Consider the following 12,629-nt stretch of genomic DNA (forward strand, 5'->3'; position numbering starts at 1 on the left):
ACCAAAACTATTGTTCAATAGCAATAATTTCTCTAATTCAGGTCCAACTGGGTCACTATTTAGACAAGACGATTCAAAGTCCACAAGTGTTATCATTTATTAATATATTTATGGAAATCTCAGATTATTATAACCTAACTTAAAGGGCAATTTCAAAGCATTTTAATTTAACTAATTCTTAATTGAAATGATTTTAAAGTATCAATTACACTATTTTTTTCAACATTATTCAATCTTTTACCCATGGGTAATAGGCAGTGATTATGAAATAGTTTTTAATGCATCATTCACTTTGATTTCACCATACACTATAATCTCTAAAATCTGAAAATATATTGTTCAGAAATATCAGTTGTCTGGAAATGTTCTGAGCAGACTAAAGCAACTCATAGCATCACTTTATTGCTTTGAGTGCAGAAACATGAGGCAGAGAAACTCAAGTCACACAGCACATGAACAGATCCATTGGCCCATCATGTCTACTCTGACTAACAGTCAGTTATGTCCGGGCATCGTAAATGCCTATCCAGATGCTTCTTAAATGTTGTGAGAATACTTGCCTCCACTACCCTCCCAGGCAATGCATTCCATATTTCTACCACCCTCTGGGTGAAACATTTTTTCCTCATACCCCCTCTATACCACTTATTCCTCACCTTAAACCTATGCACACTAGATAAAGTAAAACCATTGTTATTGCTGCTTCATAACGTTTGATCATCACTTAATACTTCAGGTATATGTATATGGTGTGTGGAAAAGACATTAAAACACAAATGACCTTTTGGGATATTATTCTGTGAAGTAATTAAAATGCAGCAAACCTTTTCTGTGAATTAATGGCTGCAATTGTCAAAATAACTGCAGAAGCTAGTTCATATTGGACTTGTAGACTTTATTGCTTCAAAGTGAAATTCCACAGAATGGGTGTGAGAAGCAACCAATCCTTCACAAGAAGTTGCAGAGGGGTGAAACTCAAAACATTTTTGTATGTCAATATCGAAAATGTCAGCACCCATTTGTGCTGACAGCAGAAAACAAATACTCTGGTCACCTAACAGAAACCAGATTTTGACAAGGAATAAGTATTAATGCATAATTTGAGCAACACCCACAGGGAGACATAGAAAAAAAACAAGAACAGATCCAGAACTAATGCAGGAAGGACACTGCCTCCGACCCATCAGTTGGCAAATAATTGGGACTTCTCTTTATTTATTAATTAAAGAACAAAACCACATTTTCATTGCAGGGCTTTCAATACACCTCAACTGGAGTGAAGTCCGAGAAATCGATTGCCGCATGTAGCAAGTCACTGCAAGGTCGTCATCAGAAACTTCCAACCTCTATCTCTTTCATGAATCAGAAGAAACAACATGCCTGCAATGTTTCATGGCAGCATCTCGAGAGAATCAAGCATGACGTGTGAAAGTTCAGACTCTTAAGACCAGGCTACTTCTTTTGTAATCGCATTTTTTTTGCATATATATGTGTGGATGCAAGTGTATGTATTTGAGTGGCTCTGCTACAAATACATTTGAGTCATAAACATTTAGCTTCTTATTTAAACTTATGAGAAAACTTGTCTGTTCTTGAGAGCTGTAGTGAGTGTGCAAAAATCTGGCAAATGAAGTACAATGTGAATAAATGTAAAATTATCCATTCTGGAAAGAAGAATAAAAACAAGCAAATTATCTAAATGGTGAGAGATTACAGAGCTCTGTATTGTAGAAGGACTTGTGCAGATTCATTGTTGGTCCATTCACCAAGCTGGTAGGTTTGTTGGCAGACGTTTTGCCCCTTTCTAGGTGACATCATCAATGCTGTGTCGCCTCCTGTGAAGCACTGCTGTACTGTTCTGCTTTGGGTTTATGTAGTTCTGTTTGAGCTGTTTCTAGTTGGTGCTGATTCCGGTTTCCATTGCAGCGGTTCGTATGTTGGGTCCAGGTCAACGTGTTTGTTGATGGCATCAAAGGATAAGTACCATGCTTCCAAAAATTCTCTTGCTTTTCTTTGTTTAGCCTGTCCTCGTATCGTCGTGCTGTCCCAGTCAGATTCATGGTCCTTGTTGTCTGTGTGTATGGATACCAAGGAGCGTTCATCGTGTCGCTTGGTTACTAGTTGGTGTTCATGGATGCAGGCTGCCAGTTGTCTACCTATTTGTCCTTTGTAGTGATCAGTGCAGTCGCTACATGGGGTTTTGTAAATTACACTCTTCCTGCAGATAGTGGGCATCAGGTCCTTTATTCTGGTGAGCTATCAAGATCCCTCGTGATCGAAGCAGTCTGGTTGTCAATTCCAAAATGGTGTACTCACGGATGAATAAATAAAGTTTAATATATACAAGTAAATAGGAAACCAATTGAAAGTATCATTTATTGTAAGGGGAATTGTATGCAAAAGTAAGGAAATTATGCTTCAGTTATACAGTCTAAGGGGGGGAGACCACATCTGGTGTACTGTGCACAGTACTGGTCACCTTTTTTTTTAATCAAAGGATGGAACTATATTGGAAGCAGTTCAGAGAAGGTTCACCAGACAAATATCTGGAATTGGTGGGTTGTCTTATGAGGTAAAATTGGACAAGCTAGGCTTGTATCCACTAGCCTTCAGAACAATAAGAGGTGACATGACTGAAACATATAAAATCTGGAGGTGTCTTGACAGGGGAGACGTGGATACGATATTTCATTAATAGAAAAAATTGGAATTGGAATCACATTCAAAAATCAGGGCGATACATTTAAACAGAGATGAGATTATTTTTCGCTCAGCTGATTGTATTGGAATGCTTTTCCTGAAAAGGTGACGGAAGCAGAATCCTGGCGTATTTTTATGGCAGAGGTAAACAGATTCTTGTTCAGATGTGAAAGATTATCAGGAATAGATAGGAGTACAGATTTGAGGTTATAATTAGATTGGATATTATCTTACTTAATGGTAGAGCATGTTCCAAGGGCTGAATGGCCTCATCCAGCTCCTTGTTCATAGATTTGTACAGCATTCAAGGAATTAAAACACTTTCTATTTAAAACATGTCTCTTGTCAGTCAAGAATTATAAAAAGGGGAACCATCTTACCATTTACCTGTGCTTAACAATTGACACTGTCAAATAACTAATTTTTAAAAAATGATTTATTTGTCACATCTCAGGCTGAAAGAAAACGCAAAGTCACAAATTTAACTTTTTAAGAAAGAGAAACTTTAATGGAAGCTGCTCTTATTGTTGTTACGTGTACAGAAACATTTTAATAGGAGTACTCAGCATACATTTAGTTTCTAATTCAAGTAATTAATACTCAAACTATCACCCAAACATTGCCTACTACCTGAAAGAAACTATTGGACCAGAAATTCCGATTCTAATCTTGATGAGACTTTTAAAAAATTTGCTTTTTATCAGTTCTGCTCTGGAGTTTCCTGGACATTAACTTCCTGTTCCAAAGTAGCAGAGACAAATCCAGAAAACATCACAGCCAGTTGCAATGCCATCAATGCAAACATCACATCACCTTTTCAGCAATGCATGTGCTGTTTTCTGTAATTTAAATGCTTTGCAGCCAGCTAGACTGTAAAAGGTAAGTATGTAAGTTACAAAGTTTTTGCTTTAGATTTGCAGTATCTGCAGTTTTTTTTTGCAAAGTACATAAGTTAAGTGAGGACTCTTGTAGTGCAGGGTTAGTATACCCTACCTCTAGGTTCACGTTCTACCTGCTTCAGAGGTGTGTAATAACATCTCTTAACAGGATGATTAATAAATATTTGGAGGGGACGTATTTTCAGAAGGATGCTGGGCAAGTGGATGAATACTTAAAGTAGATGAAGCAGACAGCAGTGTAAGATCAGATTGGAAAGGGTGGTTTAGTTGCAGGTGTTGATTGGGGGGGGGGGGGGGAGGTGTTGAGTGATGGGTTGGGATTTTAGTTTAAGTAGTACATTTTTAGATGCAAATATGTCCCAGATATTCTGATAGCCAGATATCACTGGAGTAACACAGACTGCAGTGTACATCAGGATCCTGTGGAATTTCAGACACAGCAGACTTCCTAAGACTTGAACTTTTGATTGAAAATTCTCCTCTAATCTACAAAACCTTTCATCTTGGAGAATTCTGCAGATCTTAACTTTTCCTGGGTAAGTATTACTTAAGAAATTAAAAACTGGTACAATTCACAGGGAACTTTAAAGTTGACCTCCCAGTTTACCACACAACCTTTCCCCATCTACAGCTTCTGAGATTACTTCAATTCCTTAAACTGCTGATAAAACACCACTGCATCACCCCAAAATGATTTCACTCCATTCCAGAGACCCAACACCCATCATCGTTGCTAGCTAATTCCTTTGGGACTCAAACCCTTATGCCCCACAAGCCAGATGTTACACCCTCCCCCATCCCTCTAACCCTACACCAATTGGCCTGAATCTTGGAACCAAAAACCTTTCCTTACCAAAATTAGCCTGAACACCCAGGACTTGATTCCCCTTGCTATACCTTGATAGGCCCTCTCTTTAGCCCCTCACCCACTAGCCCTGACATTCTCCACCGAGCCTAGACTAGCCTGAGTAATCTGTCACTTACCTGGCATCCAGCTCAACTGGCACCTTAACCTACTGTCACCCTAACTCCAGAATTACCTGACATGCTTACCCTTTCACAGCAGCTGTAAAAGTGCTTGGCTGCACCGCTAGACACTGAAATCTCAGAACAGGGCACACGGAGTGTTGCAACTGGAGGCATGGTTTGCCTTCTCTGACCATCCTGCCCCTACAGTGGATGTCTTAAGAATTCAGGCATGCTCTGTAACTCTGAAGGGGTTGGGATCAGAATTTTCAGCTGGAAAAGCGAACATCAACATTAATGGAAAGGGGAGGAGAGGAAGCAGAGCCACCATTCACCTGAAATTGCCTTTTGATTACCTTTGCTCAAACTACAACACTGGGGCTGTGGGCTTCCACAACTGCTTTTATACAGTCCTGAAGTCGGCGCACACCTAAAAACATGGACTTCTCCACCTCCTGCTGCTGCCCGGCTTGCTGTGTTCTCCCAGCCTCCTGCTTTTATACAGCTTGTATCATAGACCCAGCCGCTCTCATCCTTGGGTCTTGCACAGACCACTCTGCTATAACGCGAACCGCCTGCGCCCTTTTAGAAACACCCGTTGGCTGTAACGCGGTTACACCTGCCAACGCTTTCAGCGCTGTTTCTAAAGCGCAACCTTTTTCCATAATGCGGGCTTGCACAAGAACACAACCGTCGCTTTACAGAATAACTACCTGCAATGAGATTTACGTTAAAACACATTCTGAGATACCAGTCCGCGAACACCTCGCTGCTCCGGCGCCGGTTCCAAAGTTCCAGGCCTGGTCACTATGGGAACGAAGCGGTGACCAATCGCCGAGCGGCCGGAAACTTGGAACCGGAAGTGCTTGTGGCGCGGGGTCAGGGAGCGGCGCAAGATGGCGGCGTGCAGTAGGTGAGGGCGCCGGAGCCGGTAAAGAGGCCTCTGTCTCAGATAGTGAGACCATGTACAGTGTGTTATGTCGGCTCTTGCCAGGTACGTTATTGGACGAGAGAACGCAAGTTGTCTGGAAAGGAACACAAACGAAAAGGAAGGATAATAAAACAGTTGTGATATTCCCGCCTTCCATTTCCTGTTGACCCTGTCAACCTTGAATCGAGGAAAAAGATGAAAACCTGCAAACGCAGGATATGTTCAGTTGAGCTCGGTTGTTTCACTTTTAAATAATGTTTTACACAAAGTCTCTCCTGGGTACAGACTTATAAAGACCAAGAGCGCCCTTAAAACATACACAGTCCCCAAGAGTTTCCTGAAGAAGGGCCTGTGCCCGAAACGTCGAATCTCCTGTTCCCTGGATGCTGCCTGACCTGCTGTGCTGTTCCAGCAATAAAGTTTCAACTTAAAATAAATCGTCCCCAGAGTGAGAGTCTTCCGTGGAATGAATTGAAAGTGGCCACACTAATTACTTTTCCCATTAATTGGCATATATTACTCTTGAGAATAGTGCAGTGCCAAGCTTCTCTCGGGGTTTCTTTTAATTGGGGGCTTTCTGTGTTCCTTGCACATTTCCTCTCAAAGGGAATTAAATTTTGGGTTATATTAACAGTTGGTTTTGTTCCATCAGCTATTGTTCATGAAGAAACAGAATACTTGTTAATAACAGCTATGTAGTTTCCTTTTGTGCCAGACAGTTAAATATGTTTCCGATCTTGGTTAAAAGTGCAAAACGTTATTCCTATAAGCAGATATTTGTATTTAAAAGGTAGGGTTTGAGATAATAGAATGGTCAAATTTTACAGTGATTACAATTGTGCTTCGAGACCGCAACTGACTTTTTTTTTTAGATTAGATTACATTACAGTGTGGAAACAGGCCCTTCGGCCCAACAAGTCCACACCGACCCGCCGATCAAATTTTACAGTGATTACAATTGTGCTTCGAGACCGCAACTGACTTTCTTTTGAGTTATAGACTTGTACAGCAGATATGCACATGTATTACCATCTTGTCAGATATTGTATAGCAAATGCCATTTTATTGCATGGTTTACTTGTGAACTATGTTAAGTTTTATTTATGTTCCCAATTTATGAGTGTATTGTACAACTTTGTGATATGATTTCTTATTCTGATGGTAATAAGCTTTGGGTCATTTCCCATTTGTAAAATATGATTACCATGCAGATGATTCTTTATGAAGTCTAAGTGGTCCTGTAAGCTTGAAGAAGCTTTGGGGCAGCGATTATGAATGTAGGTCCAAAATGCTAGCTTTTGGAGTTCTGCTCCTTCATCAGAACACTAGCACCTAATGAAGGAGCAGTTCTCTGAAAGGCTAGTGTTTTCAAGTAAACCTGTTGGACTATAGTCTGGTGTTAGTGAGGACTGCATATGCTGGAGATCAGTGTCAAAAAGTCTAGTGCCGGAAAAGCATAGCAGGTCAGACAGTATCTGAAAAGCAGGAGAATCAACATTTTCTGCATAAGCCCTTCATCAGGAATGTGGAGGTGGGAAGAAGGGGGTTGAGAGATTAATGTGAGGGTGGGTGGAAGACAACTGGATCTGGGATTAGGTGGTGGAAAGGAGAACAAGGAAACTGGTAAAGTCAACATTGCTGTGTGGTTGAAGGGTCCCAAGGTGAAAGATGACGCATTCTTTTATTGGCATTCCCCTGCCAATAAACCCATCCTCCGCTTCCACCACCTTACCTTGCTGCCATAAGAGATGTAAAATCTATGCCCACACCACCTCCACTCTTCCCCCACGCCTCACCTCTGTCCAAGGCCCCAAAGAATTTTTTGACATTCGGCAGAGATTTTCCTGCACATCCAAACACCTCATCTGCTGTGTCCGTTGCTGTTGATGTGGTCTCCTCGACATTGGGGAGACAGGATGCCAACTCACGGAATATTTCATGGAACATCTCTGGGGTACACAGACCGAACTATCCCACCGTTCCATGGCCAACCACTTCAACTCCTCCTCCCTTCACTCTGCCAAGGATGTGCAACTCCTGGGCCGGCTCCACCACCAAATCCAATACCTCCTCTTCTGCCTTGGGACTCTTCAACCACATGGCGTCAACATCGACTTCACCAGTTTGATTATCTCCCTTCCTGCCCCACCTCATCCCAGATCCAACTCTCCAACTCAGCACTGCCATCTTGAACTACTCTACCTGTCCAACTTCCTTCCCACCTATCCGCTCCACCCTCCCGAGCGAGCTTTCACTATCACCCCCCCACCTGCATCTACCTGTTGTCTTCCCAGCTACTTCTCTCTACCTCCTATTTATCTATCAGTGACCCCTTCCCCAATGAAGGGCTTATGCCCAAACATTGATTCTCCTGTTCCTTGGATGCTGCCTGACTTCCTATGCTTTTCCAGCGCCACATTTTTCAACTATAACCTGGTGTTGTGTGATTTTTGACCTTGTCCAACCCAGTCCAACACCTCCACATTATGGATGTCCACATTCCAAAGCACATGACAGCAGTGCAAAACCTGGTACGTAATGCTGTACAGAAGGGTAGTGAGGACTATGGCTTTTACACACTTTGGGTTTGGTCTATGCTCTACGACTGTACAGAGGAACCTTGATTATCTGGCATTCGATTATCCAAATTTCGGATTATTCAGGAAGATCGCAAGGTCACGATGCTTGACTAAACTATATTATCCGATATTCCATTAACTGAGCAAAGTACTATCCGTCTGTGTCCTTTGGATAATCGAGGTTCCTCTGTAGTTCTTCCATGACCATTCATATGGTCAACTGAATGTACAGCTTCTGAAAGCCTATTGTCTACTTCCTTGTCGATGTGGTTGTAAATATTTTGATCTCTCTGGAAGCATATGTCAATTCCCTCTGCAAAGTTTTACTTCAGTGTCATGCTAAAGAAGATTGCAAATTAAGTAAGAGCCACTACACATTACTGTTTCATGCTATTGGAGATTCTGAAGGAACTTGAGTAGTTTGTATTGTGCTTGACTGTCCACCTTGATTCTCATGAACCTGTTTTAGCATGGTCTGAAATCTGGCCGGGATTTCAAGTTTTTCATTGACTTTCCAAAGTCTATTTCTCTTCACAGTGTTGATTGTTTTGGCGAGGTTGATAAAAGTGATGAAAGTTTAAGGAACTTTGGATGCTGGAAATCAGAAACAAAAACGGAAATTGCTGGAAAAACTCAGCAGGTCTGGCAACAAGTGTGTAGAGAAATCGGAGTTGATGCTTGGGTTCAGTGACCCTTCCTCAGAATTCTGATTCAGCACAGATGCTGCCAGACCTGTTGAGCTTTTCTATAAATTTTTGTTTTTGTGTTTATAGAAGTGATGCCTTGGTCAATTCTATAAAAGTGATATACAGGTCTTCACTTGTATTTGTCAGATTGCAAATATCGCATCCGTGGTGTCTGTATTTACTCTGAAACTGCAGTGGCTTTCTGGGAGGTTTTTTTTCTACAAAAATTGTCTCAAAATTTCTTTGGGTTGTCTCTCAGAGCCTGTTCTTGGGTTTAAGTCATACTAAAATATAGTCTCTATCAGTTACTTGTTTGTAAGGCAGGCAGAAGCCTGTTCATAAGTGAGCCAGGATCTTCCCAGCAATAGAAATAATGATGATTTCATAGTTGAAGTCTGATTTTTCTCCTATGTTTTTGTATGAGCTGATGGAGCCTCATGGAGCTTGGTATGGAGGATAGACCCCCCTACTTCAAGGTTTCAGTAAAACTCTGGAGACTTTATAACTTTTCATCTGGTTTATGACAGTCTTAGTTTCCTCCAGATAGGTTGTTATTTATTTGTTTTTTGGCAGGCTGTTGTTAGACACAGTTGATGGCAGAATCAAGCATTGTGCACTGAAGAATATTTCAAAATGGCACAATCAGGGATCCTGAACTGATTACATATTGATGTGTAATGACTTGCCATCAAGGTGTTTTTGGCTTGATTTGCTGCTCCATGCTAGAGTGCTTCATAAGCGTTTTTTATATCCCTAGCATCAGAGTACTCTTGAAGTTTTTCCGCAAGTGGAATCAGTCCTTTTTGATTTTCCGTTTACATTGAAGGGTGCTGTATCCTGGATGGAAGAATGCCTTTTTCTCTTGTCTGGCTGATTTAGGTAAAACTGATAAACTGACTTTGGATTTCTTTGTCATTTTCATCACACACGTTTGTGTTGTACTTCCTGCCGTGCCCAGTCACCTGATTGGAAGAATCCAGCACTGAAGCTTTGATGTGTTTCTTCTGGAGCAGCATCAGCAGTAAGATCCAGTCTGGCCTGTAAGGTTGCTCATTATCTATCTTTGCAAGGTGAAGTTTGACCATCTCAAACATAGGAACATTGTCTCTTTATATTCAGTGGCATTACCATCCATGAATTCCCCCACTGTCAACATCCTGGGATTACTGTTAACCAGAAGCTAAACTGGAAGTGACCCATTAGAGACTTTGAATCATATGTCCAGTAGATCACCATCTAAGACCATAAGAAATTGGAAATGGGAGTAGTTCAGCACTGCAATTCATAGGATCATGGCTGATCCAACATTCCTCATGTTCTCTTTGCTGTCCTTTCTACGTAACCCTTGATTCCCTGATTGATCAAGAATCTCTCTATTTGAGCCTAAGAGGGGGATAGAGGTAGGTAAAATTACAACATTTAAAAGGCATCTTGGATAAGTACATGAATGGGAAGGGTTCAAGGGATATGGGCCAAATGCTGGCAAATAGGATTAGATTAGTTTAGGATATTTGATGCAAATGAATTGGACCTATGGGACCGTTTCCGTGCTGTATATCTCTATGACTCAATATACACAAGGTCTGTGCCCTCTTAACCCTCTGTGGCACGCAGCTCCATAGGCTGTCAACCCTCCAAGAAAAGAAATTCCTCTAATCTCAGTCTTCATTGGCATCCTTATTTTCAGCCTATGTCTCTGGTCCTAGATTCTCCCATGAGGGGAAACATCATCTCAGCATTTACTCTGTTAAGCCCCTAAAGAATCCTTTATGTTTCAAGGTGACCACATTTCATTTTTCCAAATTCCAATGAGTAGAGTCCCCATCTGCTTAACCTTTGCTCATAAAGCACTCCCTCCTTACCAGAGATCAATCTCGTGAACCTTCTTTCAACTGACCCAGCAAAATAATATATTTCCTTAAATAAGGGAACTAAATTGCTCTCAGTACTCCAGATGTGGTCTCATCAGCAAAAGTTGGAAAGTTGTAGTGAGACTTTCCTACTCTTATACTCCGATCACCTTGAAATAAGGGCCAGTATTCCATTAGCCTTCCTGCTAAACTGCGAGCTGTGTGCTAGCTTTCTGTGTTTCTTGGTCCCAAGTCTCTTGGTGTTGGGGTTTTCTGCAGTTTTTCTCCATTTAAATAATAGTCTGTTCTTTTGTTCTCCCTTCCAAAATAAACAAGTTCACATTTTCCAACATTTGCAACTTTTTGTCCACTTAACTATTCTATCAATACCTCCCTATAAATTGTAAACTGTCTGTACCCCTCTCGCAACTTGTCTGAATCCCTAAACTATGTCCACTATATAGCAGACCCAAGTCAGGAATTAATGGAATACTTTTCACTTTCACGGATGAGTACAACTCCTAAAAACTCCAAAAGCTCAACACCTGCCTGGATAAAAACAGCCTGAGTGATGAGCAACCCCTCCACCATTGATAGCAATAGTAGTAGTATGTACCACTTACACAATGCACTTCAGTAACTCACCATAATTCCTTTGAAACACCTTCCAAACCCTTAGCTTGAACCACTTAAGAGAGTGCCTCCTAGACCCCTTCTCAATGTTACCCCATTGCGATATCCCAGACACCGGGCGGCACAGTGGCACAGTGGTTAGCACTGCTGCCTCACAGCGCCAAAGACCCGGATTCAAATCCCACCTCGGGCAACTGTCTGTGTGGAGTTTGCACATTCTCCCCATGTCTGCGTGGGTTTCCTCCCACAGTCTAAAGATGTGCAGGTTAGGTGAATTGGCAATGCTAAATTGCCCGTAGTGTTAGGTGAATGGGTCTGGGTGGGTTGCTCTTCAGAGGGTCGGTGTGGACTTGTTGGGCCGAAGGGCCTGTTTCCACACTGTAAGTAATCTAATCTAATCTACTTTGCGTGACCCCAAGTGAAAATTTGAGAAGTACAAGAGTTGTTGAGTGTGAATGTGCTTCTGAGTCGACAGATTGTTGAGTGAAGTTGAGCATATTGGTAACCTCTGAAGTAGAAGGATTAGGGCAGCAACATACACTGTCATCTGCAAGTTTCCCTCCAAACCATAAAGCATTCTGACTTGAAACTATTGTGTCATCGCTTCACTGTCACAAGATCAAAATCCTGGAAGTCCCTCCCTGACAGCATTAATGGGGACATCTAAAGCATATGTTCAAGAAGTGCACTAATTCTTGGGTTCAATTAGGAATGAAGAATTAAAATATTTCTGGCAATGCCCATATCCCATTGTATATCTTAATTTTTTTTTCAAAAGGCAGTGCAGAGAAAGAGTGGGAAACAAGCAAAGTTGATCTTGTGATGTGGCAAGGATATGAGAGGCCCATATGGCAGCCTCCTTTGCTGTAGCCATTCTATATTTATAGGAAATATATTGCCTGAAATTACTTTTGGGATGAGATGCTAAATTTGGATCTTGCTCACCAACTTGTGCATTGAAGCAACCCCATACAGATGCTCAAAAGGAAAGGGGGAATTTTCCAGTGCTTTACTGGTCATTTATCATGTCTCAGACCTTGCTGTGTGCAACTTTTCTGCCCATGTTGCGACAGTGCCTATATTTTAAAAGTACTGAAAATAAAAGTGGAAACTGCTGGTGATTCTCAGAAAGTCTGGCCATATGTGTGGAAAGAGAAAAAGTGAACCTTGAATCAGTTCTGCTTAATGATCAAAAACCTAAAATGATAATCTATCTCTTTATACATGTCAGACCTGCCGGACATTTTTGGTATTTTCTGTCTTATTTCATATTTCCAGCATCTGCAATATTTTGCCTCTACATAAAAAAAAAACAGTACATAGTTGGTTTTGTCAGTGTTCTTAAATAGTCTGAGGTGATGACATTTATTAATGTGGTGAATTTA

At 41.3% G+C, this 12,629-nt stretch overlaps 1 protein-coding gene across 1 annotated transcript in view; it reads left to right on the plus strand.

Moving 5' to 3' along the window:
• The first annotated feature begins 5,231 nt into the window (after positions 1-5,231).
• The window catches only part of LOC122562345 (protoheme IX farnesyltransferase, mitochondrial), a 146,734-nt gene continuing 139,336 nt past the window's right edge, over positions 5,232-12,629 (plus strand). The window contains exon 1 of the mRNA XM_043715222.1: positions 5,232-5,559. Coding sequence (XP_043571157.1) covers positions 5,232-5,559 — 328 coding nt within the window. The remainder of the gene's footprint in view (positions 5,560-12,629) is intronic.

Source organism: Chiloscyllium plagiosum, chromosome 24 (genome assembly GCF_004010195.1).
Source record: "Chiloscyllium plagiosum isolate BGI_BamShark_2017 chromosome 24, ASM401019v2, whole genome shotgun sequence".
NCBI lineage: Eukaryota > Metazoa > Chordata > Chondrichthyes > Orectolobiformes > Hemiscylliidae > Chiloscyllium > Chiloscyllium plagiosum.